We start from the raw sequence: 22632 nt of genomic DNA on the forward strand, positions 1-22632 counted from the left end.
TCAGCATTTAAGAGTGGGTTTATGGGATGGGAGAAATGAAAATGGACTTTCAGAAAGCAATTATACAATTTACGTCTTTGGGAAAAATCACGGTAAGCTCTGGATTCTTGTTACAGAAGCACTAAGAGTACATCTACTGTTTCAATTTTTTTCCTTTCAGTAAATCCAAAGTTTAGGTAAACAAAGAGACTGCAACACTTAATATGTGAAGTGATCGTAAGTATTACTGTATAAAAGGCTACTCTCTTTGCAACAGCAGTGCGCAAGATTACATGCTCAATAAAAACAATTCCTTTTGGAGGACAGGGGTCAAGGAAGCAGATTAGAAAAGTTTTTGATCAGGAATATAAAGCATTATTACAGTAATAGCTTTTTATATAGGACAGATTTTGAACAAGTAATACATCATGTACACAGAGTACAAATGCTTGTTCAATTTATACATAAGCACATTACTTTTGATAGAGCAAGTTAATTCAGCTTTTACTGCCGCATCACCATTGCAGAAATCATGATTATTGAAACAACTAGTGCTCTCCATAATTGTTTTTAAATTATATTCTAGAAAGCGTTCAGTTTTAAATTTTTTTAACCACCATGCGAAATTACCAAATACAGAATTGCAGTTTGCTGAAAGTTCATGAAAAACCCACTAGCTTTTGAAATGGATCAATTACTTGTGCTGTGAACTATTCTAAAAACTCATCTCAGGAGATGAAACACATCTGGACACAGAATAAGGTTACCTGTCATAGAAGGTCTTGTAAAACAGCAGAAGCATAGTTCTGTATCCTGTTGCTGCTTTAAAGGAAAGGATTCAGTTAAGTGCATGCTCATGATGTGGATTTCGGAAACTTAAGGTTTTGCTTTCACAGAAATTTTGGGTTTCATTTCTGCATTACTGAAGCTTTTTAAGTATTTTTAGCTTCCAAACTGGAATCCCAGGATTACACACAAGAATGACAGGAAAAAGTTTTTTGTTCAACTAATTTCAAAGATTTCTACTGATCGCTAACAGAATATAAGTGTTAGAAGAGGAGAGGTGGACATTAGGTTAATGAGACTGCATTTCATCATCCCCTCTTAGCACTGAAAGTTATGTGATGTTCAGTTATGCATTATAGACTCACATGACGTACATATAGTCAGACAGATTCTGGACACACAGGACACATTTCAAAGGTGAGACAATCTTTTAAAATTCTGGACACGTGAAGAGAGTCAACAGCATCCAGAGCTATGATTCAGGACAAAAGGCTGAGTTCTGCCTTCATACTTTTCAAGTCTTCACAACTTAACGAGTGACTGCAAGGCCTTTTAAGATTTTTCTACCTTCCTGCATTACAGTTGACACTGAAGAGGATTACAAGGTAAAAACTGGGACCAAAAAAATAAGTAGAGCAACAGCTGCATCCACAGAACTTCAGGTAGGGAGGGTCTGGAGTAACTGTAAAAAGCTGTACATCAAGTCCCTTACTACAGTCAGGTTCACCACCACACCCAAGAAGTGCGGAGAGCAGAAGAGGCCTGCTCTTTGGTGTATTCCTTGCTCCTGGAGTTGTAATGGAAAAAACAAGCTTTTCAATTCAAGTCCCATATGCATTGATCTTACCTCTGTTAACAGCCCAATGGGTTTTAAAACTGAAATGCTAAAATTACTTCTGTTCTTCAGACTTACTGGAAACATACTTTAGAGTCTTCGCATTCCCCCAAGCATGCATATACCTGGCTCGAAACAAGACATTTGCTAACAGAATCATACTTTTACACCAGCATTTTACCCCTCCTCTACCACTATTTCACTGTGAAATGCTGGTAATTGTAAACATCATTTGAAACAGGATCACAACAGTCTCTTCCTATTGTTACATTCATAATTTGTAACACAGCATTGCTTTAAATCCCACGCTTTATACGCAGCTTTGTTTAAACCCTTACAATAGAAGTGTAGGAATTGGCTGACTTTCCATAGAAGCAGGATTAAAACATCAAACATGAATTAGTATAATGGCTATCTGGAAAGCAAGTATCTTGCCAATAAAGTAAGCTTCATAGTGAAGCAGCAAAGACAAAATTAACTCAGTAACAACTTCAAGGGTTTACATTTCAGGTGAGAACCTATTCCTCAATTTATCAAGTAAAACACCCACAAATATTTTGTTTTACAGATAGCCAGAGACCTAAAACTCATACAGTAGAAGTATACGATTATTAGAGAAAAAGATGACCTGAAATCTTTCAGTTCAATGCAAAGCTATACATTTCTCATCCAAAGAGATAACCTATTTATTCGGTAACCATGATGTACAAAACCCTCCTGACGCTGCCGTTCCTACCACCACTGACTCCATTCAGCTATTGATCACATTAAAAGTCTTAGACATACATTAAAATTAGTAGCTTCAATATGGAGCATAAGAATAAAAATTAAGCCTCCACTTCCTCCTCAAAGTCGACTGCCTTAGTGAAATAAGACTTTTGGCAGACTACTGAAGTAGTCTGATGGCAAGTCAGAATACTGAATTAGGGCTCCAACATAAAGCCTTCAGGCCTTTATTCTTCCAAGCAACCAGAGGTGCTAACTCCTCCTTTGTGACCACCTTGTAAAATGACAAAAAGGTATTCTAATATTTTAAACCTTTAGATTTAACCAGATAAGCTTTAGTTTCTTAGGCATCACAGTAATCTAAACAGAAACTGGCATAACCAAAAAGGCCTTAGCAGCATACAAAACACCCTCATTTAATCAATCTGGTGCTGAACTACGCCGAAGTTTTGCAGCCATCTTGTATTTTTATGCCCATTCTCATGCCTTTTTATAAAGTTGTAGTTATTGCAGCCTATAGAACGGTCAAATCAGCTTATTTTAAGACCTGTGGTATCAACACTGAAATCAATTATTTTAGTCCCTCTTCTGCGCATGTTGCTGATTTTAGGAGCAATTAATCTTTTACATTCTTTTTGTCTACACCTGCTTTCATGTCAATGTATTTCCACAATATTGCCCCAGTATTAATGTTAATTTATTCAAAACATGAAAGCAAATAGGAGAGAGACTGATAATGGTATCTGGTGTCCATATGGAAAGCCCAATTCTGCAAATACCAAAGGGAAAAGGATATGAAAGAAAATGCCCAATAAGGTACTCTCTGCAGCCAAATACTCCCGTTTTCCAATAAATACAAACATTTACAATAATGTCTGTGTTAAAAATGAAGCTACAGACCAAAAGAAAAGAAAATAAACTCTCGGCTACTTAAGTGTGTTACATTTCTTTACATTTCTTCCAATGTAGGTGGTGGAAAGACTAAAAGATAAAAGAAGAAAGGGAAAAGTAATTTGTTCCCCCCCCCCCTTCCTCCTCATTTAAACAACAAATCTTAAAAAAAACTGGTTTGGATTTTGAGATACCACTTATCCTATTTATCAGCTTAATCCTAAAGCCTCCAAGGGGAATGCTGCCTCTTACTTTCAACCTTCCACTCTTCCCTGACACAGAAAAAGCTTTATCAGTATTACAGTAAAACAGGGAATAAGAAAGCAAAGAGGCCATCAGATTGTGTCTTTTACCATCACTGACATTATCACAAACAACAGTATGCACAAAGTTACTGAAATTTCTGAACTCCACTTTCTGAACTGCCTTGGATCCCCCACACACTTATTACTATGTCTAGAAAACTGCTACAATGCTTCACTGAAATCGTAGGATCTTCCTTACAACTCCACCACAGCAGCTCTGTTTGAGGGCTAACATACCAGCATACTCTGCTCCAAAATACGCTGACCTAAAATTCTCCTGCAGTTTTCCAGTCATAATATTAAGGGGTAAAGAACAGGGCTCCACCAACTTCTCTGAGCATTTTTAGTTTGGGGTTTTTGATTTTAAAACATTTGTACGTCTTTTTCACAAGAATGCAAACCACCTCTGGAGCAATATTGAGATTGCACGCTGTCTTCAGAATTGTTGAATGAAGCTCAGTCTCACAGTGTGGCAAGACTGAGGCCAGTGGTGGGGAAAAAAAGTTGGGCAGTGTGAAACTCATTCACCTACTGATGTGCACAGACCATCAAAACATTCCCTGTTTTGGTATAAATCCACTCTATGATCCCCACGGATGATCAAAAGGGTCAAAAAACTAAGAAAAAGAAAAATCAAGTCACTAGTGTAGATGCACCACACTTTCACTAATATAATACCATTTACAAATTACTTCTCTATAGGATGAGGAATAAACTGTCACAATTTTGGAAGTCTTATTTTTCAATAATGATGTATTATTTAAATAAAGACACATTTTGAAATTTGGCAAATAAGGAATTGAATATTGCTGATTTTAGTACTGATAGTCTACTGCAGGAATATCAGAAAGGATTAACAGCTGGTTTTGAATTTGATATCAGAAAGGCTCAGGAGCTACAGTTCTCCTCTTGATATCACAGGCAGCCCATTACTTAGAAAACGATGTCCAAAAATCTTCAATGCTGATATCAACTAGCAGTGATAGGTATTGTCTAAGTGCCTACACTGAACATGTAAACAGTAACTACTTCTGCAAAAAACTTGATAGCTATGGAAGAGGAGGAACTCTTTTTGAATCTGAAGATGTGATGTTAACACTTAGGTCATAGACTTCTGTACTTAAGCAGCTTTTACCACTATGCATCTAGTCAGAGTGTTCATCTGCAGCAGTAAAACTTGCTCAGAAAACTATGTTATAAAAACAGACTCCCCTGTGGTCTGCCAGAATGCTGAGTAACTAGTCAAATTCAACAAGTAACATGCTGTGGCATTTCATAGAGCCTGCCTGTAAAATAGGCATTCCTGCCTCTGCTGTATCAATACAGAGCCACATGGTCCAGGCTCACTGGATCAGGGGCACGAGCTCTTTGATCTCCACACTGCAGTCCACTGTGTGCAACAGGTATCTTTAACCACCATGTGTAAATCACAGAAGTGGTAGCTGCCATCTCATGAAGCACAGCTGTAAGGTCTCTGATAAAGACTGTGCTGCACTCATTGGGATTTCCTGGAAAGCCAGAGTAGAATTAGTTTCTTTCAAGTTAGTCAAAGGAGAAACATGTGGGAATATGAAGCTAGACAATCTTGAAACAATTATCACTAATAATACCCACTTCTATTCCTGCTGTGACTCCTACCACTTCACAGAAGAAAAAAAGGAAATGAAAAGATGAAAATAGAAATTGAAAATGTAGATGCAACACCTCTGAATATTTCCAAATAAAGAACACCGGGCTGTTCACAAATTACTTTTTCTAATATTGCTCCTATCACTTTGAAGATGCAGTTACAAACACTTTCACTGACACCAAAGCCAGTGCACAGTCCCTGATTCTCATCTGCTCCTTTACTCTGTAGTTAGTTCCCTTAAACTGCCCTCATTCAGCTGATAAGGGGATGGAGTGAAGGAAGATAGGAGTAGGACCCATCAAGTTCTTCCTAAAGCAAATTTCTGCAGTCCAACAAATCAAATGCATCAGACCATGCTGAACTAGAATTATGCAGCAGAAGCAAATTCCTGTTTGCAGTTGCTTCTTCAACCCCATTCATCACTAGCAAAAGTGTATCAGAACAGAAGCCTTGGATTTTATTTCATTATTTTCTCCACCTCCCTTTACTCATTTTTCATTTGGCTATTCAGAGTATTACACAAAGTAATCACACTTAAGGAAAATAGCAAGTAAAGGCACAGTAAACCTCAGGTAGGTACAACTACTTCAGAACAGCAGATCAGCTTTATAGTTTTAGATTATAGACTTGCACTTTATGCATAGAAAAGTCTTGTCCCACTCAGGTAATCTTTTTAATAAACATTTAAATAGATTAAACAACACCTGAACACATGTAACCTTTGAAGTGTTGGAAGAATTCTGAGAGATATGCTCTAGACATACGAGATAGCAATGGCTGATGTTTACAGAGATCCAGAAAGAGATGATCATTTAATTTTGTCTTTTTGCACACTAAAAGTAAAGGTGCTGAATCCCATGAACACAGTGGCTCTTTCAATAGCTACATCCAAAAAGCTCCTTCAAGTAAATGCATTAATTTGAGTGTCCTTTCAACTTCTCTACAACTAGAATAAATGTGTAATATTGGAAGCGGAAGCAGAAGCAGTTTAAAAAAAAGAAATGTAATAGCACCCACAACACCTTAATTCAGTAGTTACTTACAATTTCCACCATAAGCAAACAGATGTAGACTCCCAGCTCTTTGGATGTTCCGTGATTTCAGTATGGAGAGGTAACGCAGCTTTGTGTCTCAAGCTAAATCCAGTTTCTTAAAAATTAAGAAATATTTGCTTGGGGATATTTAATGAGTAATCACTTGCTCTGTTGAAAGTTATTCATACAGAACAAGTGACTGATTCTGCATCAGCTTTTTTCAAAATAATTTCAAGTGCAGTGACATGCAAGTCAAACTCTAACAACAACATCCAGCGTAGTACATAGGAGCATGACAAAACATAAGAACTGGCAGAAAACAAAGGGAAACTACAGAGTTTTTCTTGGCATCCTACCAGCTGTTGCTATTTCTAACAAAGACTACATAAGACTAACATAAGCTACAAAGTCTAAGAAAGATAAATACATTTCAGTAGTATTTTAATAAGAAGATTATTTGCTGACTTCAGTTCTGGCACTGTACTTTCTGCACAATACAGGGAACTAGAAGCAAGCCTCTTCCATACTTTAAGCATTAGGATAACTTAGTGGCTTCACAAGCCTTTGACAACTGTAATGTTTTTGCCATCAGCTTCATAACAAACATACACAGTGCTCAATTTGGAACCAAATGAAGGAATGATTACAAGATGTATCAAATGCAAACTTAACACAAACATTTAGTAATATTTGCTCCACTGACTTGTCTAAATCAATCCCACTTCTAAAAACACCCTTCCCCACAATATTTAGAGGCTCTCATACCCACATCCGCACATGTTTGTTCATCTATCACCCCCTTCAGTTTATTAGAAACACATGGATGCACCTCATAGTATAAGTGTTACAAATTACTAGTGTTTAGAAGGAGCAAGAGACAATTTCTTTCCATCAGAAGCCTAGCAAACTAGAGACATCAATTCAAGCAAGAGAGAACAAGTGTATATGTAAGTATTAACACTTGCTACAAGAAAGCCATTTTATCTTTTACCCTCTGTTGAGATAAAAGGTAGAGCTACCTTTTTTTAAACTAAAAGACACCCCAAAAAAACAGAGACGCCCCCAAAAACCTTTGATATTAAGCTGTATCACTATCTTCTGGAACAGCAGCTATATATATATTCTGTACCTGCTAAAGTACTCAAGACAGTTTCCCAGTCATGAGTGAAGAGTCTAAATAAGACAGCAATTACAAAATAATGGGAGTTCTATGTTTTTTTCTTTGTATACAAAGCAACAAGTTTACCAGCAGCATACTTATGTTTCACACATCTGAACATTTATCAAATAAACACTTTAATATGAAATTTCTTCATTTAATAGTAATTGTCTCACTATCCCTCTGCTAAGTAGTCTTAATTATGTATTAATTGTACACTAAAAAACCTCTTTTAGCTACAAGAATTTGCTTCTCTGTTGTAATGATACCTAAAGCAAGTTGATGGAGTTCTTCTGAATTAACATAACTACAGAGAAACTCCATCATATTTGAGCAGAAAGCTGCAGAAGTGTAGAGAGACAGATTTCTTTCTCGAAATCCGCAGACTAAGACTGTGTTAGCTCATGTTTCATATTACACAAGAGAAAATAAACTGAAAGGTCAGTTGAACAGTTACAGCATTGCCCTTTTCCAAGGTAATCAGCAGAGCATGTAGCAAAGACGTGAACACAAGCGTGACTGGAAAGACAGTAGCTGATAAAGAGGCTTTTGCTGCCAAATGCATGTGGGACAAAAATACCGCTCTCTCCATGTCCATCGAGGAGTATGGCATACTGCAGGCCTTACTTCAGTAACTCTGATTTATTACTTTAATTTGAAATTGTGTTCTTGTTAAACATTCAGGTTTTCATATTGCCAAAACACACTAGAATAGGCAATACTGAACATAAATCACATTCACAGGTAATCTACAGGAACAATATCGTTATTAATTTGTTTATAATAGGGACACAATACAGTCAAAAATCAATTCATCCAGTTTACTAATGCATTTTCACTTTAAGTACCCAAAGTCTTGTTATTCAGTACCACGTAACTGGAAGATGTAGGGTAACTTTCCCCACATATTAAAAGCAGTTTATTTTTCCTCTTAGAAGAGTGTATTTATTAGTGGAACCTTCCAAAACAGTTTCTCGTCATCACATTAACATATGCTTAAAACCATCTTAATCTGGAAACAACTCAAATGTTTTATTTACCGGAATTATTTTTAATGGAGCTGTAAATAACAGCATATCAATTCCCATTTGATTCCACTGTCAACTATTTCTAACAGGCTATCTTCATATTAATAAATATCGAAGTCTAGTTGGGGGAAAGAGTCAGTGATTCCCACAGCACTGATACAAAGTTGGAATCAAAACACAAGCTAAGAGCAGTAGCTACACAAGAGGCTTCAGGGAAGAAACCCACAGAATTTCTTAAAAAGAATTTCCAACCTGCCTTTTAGTGGGCAAGTGTTATTACCTCTTGAAGGTCTTCAGGAACCTGGAAGTGTCAGTCAGTACCATTTCTAAAGCGATTATTTGTGTGGTAAGAACCAGCCCACACACCTCCTATGGGTTGTAAAAGCTCTGCACAGTGACAAGCTAGTCTGGACTTCAGTAACTATTAAATTTAATTTTAGTTGTTTAAATAAAGCTGGTTTTTTATTAGTTTGCCACAGCAGTAAACATAAGCAGCCATCTGTTTCTTTTCAAATTTGGATTTCAAGTCTGCTGCATCAGTTTGGCTTCCACATTCTTAGTAATGCTGCAAATAACATTAACTGGCATAAATGAAGTTCAACACAATGCTAAGACAGACTTAGCTTCTTGGGTGTTTATTTAAAAAGGTAAGAATCCAAAGTTTTAGTTGTCTACCAAACAGGGGAAAAGCTTTTAAGTCAGAAGTCACTTCTGATTTTTTTTTCCTCAAATAAAACACCACATATTCCTCACTACCCAAGCCACCTAATCCACTTCAGCAGGCACATTAAGTAGTAAGAATTGTTATTTGTATTTCCTAACAGAAAACTGCACAGCTACTTCATTGTTAATTTCCATAAATCCTACTTCACCTCCTTTTAAAATACATTCCAGAAATTAAAAACAAAGTCTTGATTTAATGGATCAGACCAATGGCTTATATATTCAAACAGTTCACTATTTGAAAGTTACATTAGAAAGTTAAATAAAAGCCTTATCATGCCCTGATAACCACCAAATAACATTCCCCTTACTACAGGGCTGTTTCTTTGTCAAACTTTAAACAGATTAAAATGGATAGCCATCTTAAGAGGCTGTCAAAAAGATGGTTAGGGGAACGGTACCCGCAGCAACACCCAGCTTCTTTACTGCAGCACCAAACCTTGCTCCCTGTAAGTTTTCCTCTCGTCTAGTGTGACCATAAACCTACAGTATTCCACCTAATTAAATAACTCCTTAAGTCACATTAGTTTAGCCTCAATTTTAGGATGTACATGTATTCATACACCACTTTAAAGAGATGTCTGTTTTCCCTTTCTCATGCACACAAATATATTCCCAATGTAGGCTTCTTCCTGGCCTTTAAATATTTGTCACCCACTTACAGATTACCTCTCTATTCTATTGTGACAAAGAAAACGTCACAGTACTCTGGGAAAGAAAAACCATGTGTGAGATTTTTACATATGAAGAATAGATAGAAAAACAAGTATTAAACATGGGATGGGAAGGAAGGTATACTTTTGCTTTTGTTGCTGACCACTGTGCCAGTTTTGATTAGTCTTCATTGGTTTGATCAAGCTTGGAGTATTTTCTATTTTGGCTCAGTAGCTGTATGGGGCTATTCATATAGACTGCACATTCAACACACTAAGCATGTCTGGTCTGCTAGCTGGGTTCCCTGTAACTCCGATGAAGAAGAGTAGCCCTTTTAGAAGACAGTTTTAAGGAAGAAAACATTACCTACAGTGACTGGAAAATAAAATCTGGAGGTATTTGGGGGTAGAGGGGAAGAACACCACGGAGCTACTTCGCCTTCTACATCACCACACCAGCTTCAGGTGCCTTAGCAGAAGCACTGCATTGCCTTCACAGCACAAGCTTGTCTAGATTTAATTCTTAACTGCTTTCACCGCAGACAGCGTCAACAAGTGAAGCCAAACACTCTTAAACATTTATACAGTCCACAATGCTAAGTGTTTATAATTTAGTATCAACATACTAGAAGTATAATTAGATCTTGTGTACTTAAGAAATGTCTGTAACTAGTTCCAGACAATCAACTGTATTCCCACAGAAGTTGAGCAAGCAAAAAGCATGTATTTCTGTTGATTGCTGCTGTGAGTAGTCATATACAACAGTTTACTTCACTTGTGGCCAAGCGTTTTTAAAGGCATTCTAAAACCTGCTCTTTTTCCAGACTTCAGTAAGAATGAGTACAAAGATAATAGCAGTCATTAACTAAGTTTGCACCATCATTGAAAAAAAGAGAAGTATAAACATCAAGTTTACCACATTATTATACTGAATATTCAAACTTCTTTAGAAAACAGAAGAGTTCAGGTTTTATATAGTCCAGCTACTCTTCTAAAACATTAAGCTACTGTATCTCCTTTTGGCATGCAGCAATCCATGTAAAGCACTTAACTGCAGAAGAACACTACTCATCCCAACCACATACTCATTTTCACATGACTTAAGTGCATAAGTACATATGACATAGCTTCCAAGACACCTGCCTTCTGATGGGATTGTGGCTGTATTTGATGTTAGCTGGGATGGCCTGATAATCATAGAAGACGTCATTACTTCAAAGCCTCCAAGCACGTCAGTCTTGTGTATAATGTGACTTTTCTGTCACAACATTAGAATCTTACGATTCAAGTTTTGAATTGATATGACTAAAGAAAACTGTAAACAAAATAGAGGGGAGAAAAACCACCAGTAGTGTGTTACTGCACAAGACTCAAAGGCTGCACAAACTCAACTATTATAAATGACTCAAGACTTCGCAAGACAGTGAAGTTTACATCAAAATTTTAAATATCTGAAGTGATGACGTAATTTGGGACACACACAGAAAGCCACTTGCAACAATTTGGGGAGGGGGAAGAAGGAAGGAGCAAAATCCCCCAAACTTAGAAAAGCCTGGTATTGACAGGGTTAGTCATCCTGATATGCCGCACACCCAAATGCAACCATAGTCTTACTTTTAGACAGTACTACTGGGAAAGCTTCATAGATTATGGAATATTAACATTTGTCTAACACTAGGAGTTAAGAAATACAAGATGAACAAGTTATCTACTAGGTAGAGAAAACCCCTCTGTTTTCACAATTTCAGATTCATCTTGTCCGCTTAAGACTCCACATGCAACTTCTAAAATATCTACTAAACTTACAGAAGTCTTTCATAACAAATTTTGACATAAGCTTTATTTACACAGAACCGTTTTTATAAAAAATTAACATTACTAAGCATTCACTTACTTCAGATGGACAAACTTAAACAGCAAAAAGGCTAAGCAATTTAGTAATGGACTGTATGTTGGATAGGATTTCCCTTTTTAGTAATTTTCCGCCCCCACTATGATATTCCTATGAATATTTAGTATGTTTTTTCCTCTTTATAGAGGAATTTTGACAGTTTACACTGCCTGACCTGCTTGAAAACTTCTATTTTAAAGCACCTGTCCACCTTTAAAGTACAAAATAGAAAAAGCAGCGCACTATACTTGACTGAAAAAATATAAATATGTATATGATTACCTACAAATCAGGTGTTTACATTAGACATATACACATACAACATCCCTTCATTCTCCCTTCTCCCACCTGAAACACACACAAAACATAAAAGTGGTATCTCTTTTATTGGAATTAAGCCTAGAAAAACACTACTTGCTCCAATTCTCATCCTGGATAGCTGCCAAACTAAAGCCTACGAACTGAAGCCAAGCAGGACAACAGGTGAGTCCCAGAGCTTCAGCCAGCACAGCCTCCTTATTTGAGGTCAACTTGATATGCACCAGCACAAGGGAACACCAAAGGAGGAAAATCATGAGCTAACAACTTGAGTTATTCACAGTTTGTCAGGAAATTAACCTCTTCATTTGAGCTATGCATCAAGAATAAAGCTGGTAAAGACTTACAAAGCATCATGGAAGAAGAAGTACCGTTAGGTACACAAAGAATTAACGTGTATTTTTTGTCACAATGTATTCGTTACATCAGAGTAGCTTGGGTATTTTTTATTCTATCAATATAACTACAATCCACAAATTGTATACAGCCCCACAAAAGTTCCATACTTAAACCTTTTCTTCTTCTCCTGGGAAGCCTGAACTTGCATTCAGCTTCTACAAGCCTATACATACATTAGCACCTACCAGTGCAATCTCCTTTCTTGCTCTCCTAACACACACAGCTTGCACACTGTCAGTTAGAAGCCTTTTTCAATTGTAATCTGAATTAGTACAACATAAAAGATTTTAGTATAAAATACATGCAAAAATTGACAGAGGGAACGTCAACTAGATAGAAGAAAAAAGTCTCCCTTAGCCCCAGGGCCCCAGAGGGGGTACAGAATCTGTCTCTCGAGGTTTGAGCGCCAAGAGAACAAAATCCTGAACGATCAAGTCCCAATTCAATACTGACCTGGTTCTGAGCGGGAGAGTGGGACACGGAGAGCATTCCAGTCAGAATGGTTCAGTGAATATTTAGTACTTTACACCTACAGAAGCTAGCCAGTTCTGCTTAAGAAAAAACAAAGAACATGGCAAGACGTATAAAAACAACAATGCAGACCATGACAGAAATACAAGCACCACAAATGTCAGTAATCTAAGATATATTAGAATGCTCTGGCAATCACACACACCTCCCTTAAGCTTGCATTAATTTTCTTTGTATGTGTATCTATGCACACAGATAAAGGAATTCCACAGTGCTAAACCAGACGAAAATAGGGACAAAGCAGCCCAGCTGCTACCTTGAGACAAGTTTTGCTACTGCTCTGTTAGGCAATTTTTCCCTCAAATAACTTATTAGCATATAAATTTTTGCCATATAATTTAAAGTCAGTTTAAAGAGTTGCTGACATGTAAAGCAAACTTTACATCAATGTTGCCTGTAAAATGTTACAATTATAGTAAACCCATTTTCACAAGGAATTGACATACCTAGCTATTTCTATTTTAATTCCTTATATGTAAGTTATATAATTGCATAGTACACACTGTACATATGTGTGTTTATACATGCATACACGGTTTACATATGTATATATAAAAGGTATTGTTTCAAAGCATTCTGGAAATGCAGATCAATTTAATATTGACAAGAAATTCCAGTATTTTCAGCACCAAAGTATAAAACACTTTCAGTGGGGGATTATGGATGCAAGATTGTATTCATAATTGATATTACCTAGTACTATAGTGGTTTTTTTATTCTTCTTTCTTAACCTTTTTAACTAAATGTTATGGGTGCAATTTTTGAGTCTTTCTTCCTGGATAACTAATTAGAACAAGAGACAAGCCATATCCCCGAGTTTTCCACAACAGAGGGGACCAACCTTCAGTAAAGATCATGCTACTGTTTCTTATTCCTGAACTGAAGCACAGAACTGCTGTTCAACAGTGGTTTATCTCTACAGGAAAGGGACCCCTTGTTTTCCCATCTCACCAAAATCAGCAGAAACATGAAGCTACCACATCTTACCTTATGTACCTTCCTCCTACTGACTGGAATCCCCCTGTAACCGCTACTGTCAGCCTCTCATTTATGCCAGCAATGGAATTCTTCATGTAAAATTGTGTCAATATGAGTTTTAAGAAATCCAGGACCTTACTCTATATTTCAGTCAAGTTTTGGTAACTTTAAATCAAACGCATCAGCCCTCATTCTACAAGGGTGAACTTAAAAATCCTGAATAAATCAACAGGGAAGTGTAGGGAAGTCCTTTACAAAGGACACTGTTCTCCAGGATATAAAAGAACTTAATCCTACATTTTCAAGACAGCCATGATCTTCTTCACAGCTTTTGAAGAGGTACCCATTACCATTTGGGGCAGTTGCGTTTAACATGTCTTTGTTCTTTTGCTGGCCTCCCTTACAAGAAGTCAGCATACCTCTACATCACCAGGGAGGGAACCAGAAAGTCTGAGCACTGCAGTGTGACAGCTAATTAGTTTAATGCCCATACATTAGTCTCTTACACAGCAAATGGCTATGAGTATGTATCTCTCTCATTTTAAAAATCTCTCAAAGGAAGTCTGGATTCTTGCAGTCCATCATTCATTTAATCTAAGAAAAGTTCTTAATTATTTTCACATTTTTCTGATTTGACCATTTAGTGCTTTTCAGAATGTGCATGCTAAAGGAACTATTATATTTCTTTTAAATGTTAGGCCACAGACGATCAGTGCATGCACTGTTTGACAGAGTTTACAGATACCTTTTGTTCAGAAAGCCCTGCTGTGCCATCCCAATGCGTTTTGTTACACAATACGCTTCCATTTGTTTATGGCAAAGTTTCCAGTGACAGACCAGACTGATAAGACTCCTGTAGAAGGCCCTTTTCCCTACCAGTCCTTTAGTACAGGTCAGACATGTAACTGCAGGACAGAACCATGGCCCCTTTCCCAAACCCAGAATATCGCACAGCTGGTACAGTTAAGTTTCATGTCCCATATGGAGTCACAGGAGCAAGAGGTCATTCAGGGTTACCAGCACAAGAGTTACAGGCACTGTATCATGTAAGCATGAGGAAGAGAGCAATAAGCAAGTTTTAGGTCTAAATTGAGTATATGTTCTTTTTTCCTTAAGTGAACTGTACGTTCAGCTGAATAAAACAAATTTTCAACTTGCCAGATGACTTAAGAGAAACTTCTTAAGATTATCAGTTATTCCTAATTAAGTATAAACTTTCAGATTGCTTACTGAGAAAAATCCACAATTAAAACAAAATTTTGAAGGCATATCACTGTATGTGATGAACAATATGAACAAAACCTCATTTGGACAATTATTAAAGAGCTCAAACCACTAATGCTTTTGTAGCATTAAGGAGTTGCTAAAACTCTATTACACTTACGTAACACTTGACATCTGGGGAGCTCACATCTATACTCCAACACAGCTAATACAGATTTCAACTTCCATACATTATATGATGCTATTTTATGAAGACCCTTTAACAGCACATAGGATCTAGTCAGCAGAGTCAGCTTCCCCACCAGCCCATCTTCCCCATCCAGCTCCTCTGCAGTGCCGGCTCCTGGCACTTCCCAGCTCCAAGATAAGCACCAAGCAGGGACCCACAGCCAGGACCTGACCTGCTCTTTGTCCAGAACTTTCCCATTTAGCAACACCTTCCCCCTCCCTTTCTTTACCTCAGTTTGAGGCAAAGCCAGATTTTGAACTCCCCAAGCAACTTCCTCCATATAGTTCTCAAAACAAGCAAAAGTGTCCATGATACAACTTCATGCATCTAACACTTCAAATAGCTCACACAGATCCAAGATACAAAAAAAGCCATGAAAACTAAATTAAATCCATTCTGTTAAAAGTCTAGAGTAGCATGAAGGGAAAAGCTGTTCTTTAACTCATTATTTAAATATTACTTTATCAGGCAAAACAGGTAAGCATTTTCAAAATAAATATTTTGTCAGAGACAGATGCCCATTAGCATGAGTGGCAGTGAACGTGACATACAGCAACTTTTTACTCAAATAGAATGCAAAGCCTACACTTAAAAACTAAATCTTGTCCCATCGCTAGTCAGCTAGCTCTTTCTAGATGAAATTTCAGTATCAGGCACCCTCCATATTTGCTTTAAGAATCAATTCAGAGTAGCAACTAGTTGTCAAAGTGTTTCAGTTTTTTGTTCTGTTTTGTGGTTTTTTGGGGGGAGTGGGGGTGAATGCAACACAAACTATCCCAGCTTAAGTTAATTATTAATTTCCTTTTTCGTTTGTTCTCCCAGAAACACAAATAAAATCAGAAGTAAGCTTAACTTGGACCCAGAACAGCTATTCTGAGGACCATTCAGTGAACTTCAAAGTTTGCTGACTGCAGGAGTCCAGAAAATCCTCACTGCTTGGACAGTTCAGAGAAAGTCAGAAAAAAACAACACAAAAACCCACTCCCCAAAAAAATCACACAGAACACAAACACTGCCCCCCCTTCAAATCAATGAATAGCATACCTTGGACACAGTTGAAATCCATCTCATTGCATTAACAACTTCAAAGACTGAAGAACAAATGCTGCCATAATTTTAGCTTGCATTTGTAATCACCATTGTTGTGAGCTGTATGGTCCCAACTCCCAGCTCTACACAAACTGACAATATCCCCTACTCCCTCACCCCCAACAGCACTCATGAAAACTCTAAGTTTCAGTAGTATGTGGCATGCTCTGATTAATGTATACTGAAATATTAAGAGTTAGAACGATACACAATCAGCAATTGGTACGATACAATTTGCTCCAGAAATACTTTTGTTCTGAAAATTTGCTTTATGATACAACCCAGATGCATCACAAATATTACAGGACCCATGCAAAAAGATCTGTTCTAGATCGCTACCAAGTACGCAGGTCTTTGATTATAATTTCCATCTTTCTAATATTTTTTCCTTTCTTTGTAATTAATATTCTGAAGGGAATTTTCCCCAGTACTTTGTAAGCTAACCAAGCGCTGACTTTGCAAAAGAAAGGTTTATTATCAGCCTCAGAATCCCAAACTCCCCAAAGACTATGAAGTGCTGGCCTGCACACTTACAATACATACTACAGATTGATCCCTATGTAAAAAGTACACAACAAATGCTGACAAGAAAGATGAAAAATGGTTCTAGTGGCAGGAGAAAGCATAAACAAGGTAACTACTGTAAATAGCAAGTAGAAGATGCAACATGGAATATCTGTCAAGACCTGAAAACACACAAAAAATTTGTGTATTTTACCCTTTCATAATGTTTAGTTAATTTAAGATTCCTTTGCAACAACCACAGCAGGTTTGTATTGTCAGAAATTTGTCAGAACATCTTTTTTGTTTAGCTGGGTTTTGGTAAACATTTCCCATGATATATGGCATTCACTGGAGTACTGACACGACCTTATCCAACAAAAATTGCATCATTAATAGTGCAGAAACTATTATTTTAAGATTTAACCGTTACCTGTATTTCTAGGAATTTAACCAACAACAGTTACATGATTTCACTTACTAATAAAAATTTCTGAGTGATATCTAGTCAGGATATCAGAACAACAAGAATTAGCAAAGAATCACACTGCAATACGACATCATTCTACCTGAATATCAACCTGAAGGTTGATAGTCATCTTACGCACATACACACGATAACAATGATGCAATTATTTAAGCTCCCCACAGTTGACCAGCTCTCCTCTCATCAGTTATCACAGCAGAGTGCAAAGGAATGAGCCAGCAGAAGCAATACTCCACCACAAAAGTTACTGAGATTGTGTGTGATCTGCAATTACCATGTCACTGCAATAAACATCATGAAAAGTAACACTACAGGTTGCAATTACAACTGTTTGTTCCAGTCATCATATAACCACCCCATTAATTAAAAAAACCCTACCCACAAACAGCACCCACACCACACATAGCTGGAAAACCGAACACTGCGGCGAAGTCTGACACTTCCTGACAGAGAGGTAACCTGAGGTTTTGCCACAACCTCTAGAGGCGGTCTGCAAATCTTCATTCCCTATTTCCCATTCCCTCTGCTCCCAAGTTTGCCTTGGCTTTCACCCCACCCACCCTTTTTCATTTTCTTTTTGTTGAGGCAATGAGTTTTTAAAAAGTTGTAAAATAAAGTTATTTGACAAGACAGGAACTCAAATTTATATTAGAATAGGCACTGAGTGTGTACATGCGCATGTGTATGAAGTCTCACTGGCAGTTTGCTTTGGCTGTATTATGAAAGGTAGAAGAATCAAAGTGTATTAGAATATTATAGTAAGTATATGCAACAGTAACCTAACACTTTATCCTGAACAGGTCACCATCTATACAGGTTTCCAAGTCAATAAAAGTCTTGAAACATTAGATTTAAAAACTGACATCCTACACTGCAACAGACCAGCTTGTTTGCCAGAGATATATAAAAATTTAAGATTGTTTAATAAATATGTCTGTCATTCGAATACAGTCATCTATGCACCTGTATTAGGCAAGACCTATCTTTGTAAAATGCCTGAATTCAACTTGCATAACCTTGATACCCAAAGTAAAGAATAAAGGAAGCAACAATAAAGCAAATCAAACCCATTGTGCTTATATAGCACAAAGCACACAAATCAAGAAGTACTAGAACAGAGCACAATTTTCTCACCAACTAGGAAGTTCTTTAAGTGTGCTGGGGGTGGGGGGGAGCACACATTGCACAGTCTAGTAAACAGTTGGTAAGCAGTTGAGCTACACTTATTTATAGCTATTTAAGCCCCCAAAGCTTCATGTTATTTCCCCCGGCAAAGTTTATAGTGTCTTATACTGCTTGAACAGAAGCAACTACACATCCCACTTCATTCCATATCAAAGGGACTTGCCCTGAGTTCACCTGTCAAGGCCACAATCTTCTGTCAAGACTACAATTTTCTTTTCACTTCAACTTCCTTACAGTTTCTTTCATAGTTTACAAGTAGATAAGTTGAAAGAGTATCAACAGAAATAGCAGGAGAAAGGAAAATCTTAAGCCAAAGCTTCTAACCTAACAAAGAATGCATTCATTGCCAAAACACACATACAACACTAGAGCCATCTCTACTGTTTTCTCGATTCCTGTTTAGATCTTACTGACTATCAGATTTTTATATTACCAGGTAAAAGCTCATACCACAATGAATTTTGAGGTTTCTACAATACCTATTCTCTTCTGTAGAGGAAAGCAAACCACAGCAGGAATACCACCTTGATGAAGTGCAGTGAGACCCAGAGCACTCTTGGCTTCAACTGTTTTTCCTTTCTCTGATAGAGCTGTTCATGAAATCACAGTCTTGGTCAGCCTATTCTACACAAAGCTTTAGAAAGCCAGAGAAGTGATTTACAAGCTGCTGGGGATTGAGTACTTTCTTTGCATTGACATTTGAGAATCAAAAACTTCAGCAAAACAGATTCAGGAAGCTAATCCACTACAGAGAGATATTAAAAAACACAGCACCCCATACCTCCACAAAACACCCTTTCTGGTTTAAAATAAAAACACCCAGACACCTGAAAAATTTTACTGAGATACACCATTACAAAATATGAAACACGTTACAAAGCCAGCCACAAATTACTGTTTATTCCTACTTTTCTGTTCCATGGTTTCTTTGCCACAAGACCTGTTGGTCCCTCAACAAAAAAAAAAAAAATAGCTTATCCTTATTTTTCTCCTAATCGTCACTTATGCATGATCAGAAACATCAAAGCTAGGGTTTGGAGTCAACATGTCAAAATGTCATTTCTCTGTGCCAGGAGGAAACAAGTGTCAGCTTTCAGCCACTCCAAGAAGGTAGTAAACAAGCTGATTTAGTAATTTTAAGGTTTTATGCCATGGTTTCTCTGACACAGTTCTGTCTTACCATCTTGCTCCAACTAGCAGCACTCACTGGAGATACCAGGCGTAATGCTACAAAAAAATCCCCACAAACACCAAAATACAGCACAAGCAATTTCTGCTCTTTATTCTCCTGCTTCTTTTGAATTAGTCATCACCACTATGGCACTTGATTTACGGAACACCAAAGGCTAATATATATACCTGTTCAACTCAACAATGTGTTTGTATTAAATATTGTAACAGGCACGATGGTAGGCACCATGTTGTCTGACACCTATCATGAAGTAATATTGACAGAATGAATGCCAGAAAAGGTTCCAAAGTCTAAAAGCCTTCTCCCCTCTGACAAATCCCTAGACTTCTTACAGTTCCTGGCAGACAACCCACAGAGCCTGAGAAAGATGATCAAGAAGTTAAAAAACAGAACAATACAACAAAGAATCTTGACTTTCTCAGTACTTTTGTTGTGTTGAACAAGGACTGGACTGATGAAACTTAGTCTGGAAAATGTCAAAAAGAAACACAAAAATCACCAGTTTACTACTGTCCCGTTGCTTTCCTTAGCACAGACTAAATGCTGTTGCCTGTATTAGGCAAACCTCATTAAGCATTTAAAGAAAACCTGTCTGTGAAGAAACCTCAGTGGCATTTTTAAAGTTACTTAAACAACCAACAGCATACACCACTGATAGAGTTAACAATGTCAAAAGCAGTTTTTGAAATTGATGACCCACAGTAATCAGTAGAGCTAAATACCCAAAGTCCAAACTGTTTCCTCTTAGTAAAGTCCACAAGTTCAAAATTTGTATCAAAATTTGTACTTCAGTCAGTCCCAGCAACACCTAAGGGACTTACACAAGTGCACCTAGAAGCTGTCTCTGACCTTTCAAAATGTGAAGACTATTGTTCTAAAACCAGGTTTATATTAGAAGTGCTGGTTAATGTATTAGTAAATGCTATTGGTGAGCAATATCCTTTTTGCTGCACAAGTCCTTAGTGCAGATGCCATTAGACTAAAGAATTTATCACTACAGGTTTTGTCTGGGTTCAAGTGGGCACCAGCAACAATTTGTATTATCTAAAGCATGCTCTTGCAGCTTTAAGTCACATTCACTGTACAACCACTTCTCCAATATTGTATACTATACTGGCAATATCTCTCTATATACCAGACCTACTTCAATGCCTCCCTTTTTTGGTTTCCCTGGCAAGTAATGCAACAATTATCCAACCACACCCCAGAACTGACTACGCATTTTTGAGAAAACACTGCTATAATTGAACAAAATTAACTGACATGTACTGGATTTGCAGCAAACTACACCGATCCTAGTAAGGACACAAGGATGAACAAACTGTTCAGAGGGTATATGGAAAAAAAAAAACAGATCTTGACAGGCTTGGCATTTCCTACCTCTGTAGGGCCTGGGAGATGTTTCTGTCAGAAGTCATTATGGTCAAAGTGTTCCACAACAACACTTAACAGATGTAACTGCCATTTACAGCTACCTCCATTTTGAGTTGGAAACCACTCAAAGCCAACCATGACTGTTGCTGAAAGCTCAGTCTGATGCCTACTTCGATGACAATACATTATTTATTATATTAGAGAAGGCAATGTTTTACTTCTTGTTCTGCAAGTCAAAGGCCAACTGCTCAGATGAAGCTTTTGCTTCTGGTACTAAACAAAGTGTGGGTTTTGTTTATTAACTTTTTGCTTAACAATAAACAGTAGAAACAAAAGCAAATAGCTTGGTCAAAATACACAATGGCTGATAGTCACACTCAAAGATACCACTCATTACCTTATAATCTCAGACCATAACTTCATGGTCCAAAAGAGATCCTATTCAGAAGGCAAAGATACTTTAATCTACTCATTGTTATCGTGCAGTAACATTGCTGCTTTACTGGCTGTGCTAAAATAATTGACATCCAGGTGCTATTTAGGTCCAAATTTGATAAATTTTAAAGTGGGAATAATCATTAGGTTTATTTAGGTACTTAATCTTTTAGCAAAGCCTTTCACTTCATTCCTAGAATTCACAAGTTGTAGCTGAAATACATATATCTCTATACACAAATTGACTGTGCTCTTCTTAATTTTACCAACTGTGGAACCTACAGACAGCTTCTACCAATTAAAGGTGTCAAGGACTAGGTTAACTTCTGTACTGTGAACATTACTTTTTCCAGGAACTGATACCAGGACAAAGAAGTGGCAGATTGTTCAAAAATACATTATTTTTTTTTCCTTCTGAAGAAAGCAATCAGCTTCATAGATTGAGTTCTCTGCCACCATTAAGAACTTCATCAGCATCATGGATCTTGTCTTTTTATTATCTGATTGAAAAAAAAATGTTAAGCAGTTTAAACAATACATGCATGAAACCTGTTGAAACACACTGTACTGGGAGCCTTGCAGAAGACACTGTATTTCAAGAGCTGGTGACCTTGAACAGGCCCTATCTGCTCTGTTAGGTCTCATACAAAGGGCTTGAGAAGCATGTTAGCCTGTGTGGGTACCAGCTGGAGTGCCCTGTGCCAGTGTGTCAGGACAAAGTAAGTTTGAAGTTAGCTTATGTGCCGTCTTCAGCCCCAAAACATGCTCAGACTCACCTCTGAAAAAAAAACAAAATATCTTAGAGAAAAGACAGCTCACACTATGAATCATCATTCATTTCATGGCAAATTCTAGGGATAGAGGGGTGCAAGTGTATACAAGTAACACAGCTAATATCACTCTATAGATTAAGTCTGGTAGTTAACATCTCTAACCTCCCCCACTCTTGCCCTCCTTCTGCAAACTTGAGCTTTTTATGTGTAGTCTATCTTAGCAACACGTCTGTATGAAATACACACTTCAAACATTACACTTACACACTGACATTAT

At 37.3% G+C, this 22632-nt stretch overlaps 1 protein-coding gene across 5 annotated transcripts in view; it reads right to left on the reverse strand.

Annotated features, from left to right (window-relative positions):
* GBE1 (1,4-alpha-glucan branching enzyme 1) overlaps positions 1–22632 on the reverse strand; it is a 387946-nt gene that overhangs the window by 129825 nt on the left and 235489 nt on the right. Inside the window, exon 2 of one of the 5 annotated variants that reach the window (XM_063347785.1) lies at positions 747–801. The exons of the other annotated variants lie outside the window; for them this stretch is intronic. Within the exon in view, the coding sequence (XP_063203855.1) occupies positions 747–781 (35 nt within the window). The 5' untranslated portion in view covers positions 782–801. The remainder of the gene's footprint in view (positions 1–746; positions 802–22632) is intronic. 5 annotated transcript variants of the gene reach the window in all.

This window comes from Chroicocephalus ridibundus, chromosome 1 (assembly GCF_963924245.1).
Source record: "Chroicocephalus ridibundus chromosome 1, bChrRid1.1, whole genome shotgun sequence".
NCBI lineage: Eukaryota > Metazoa > Chordata > Aves > Charadriiformes > Laridae > Chroicocephalus > Chroicocephalus ridibundus.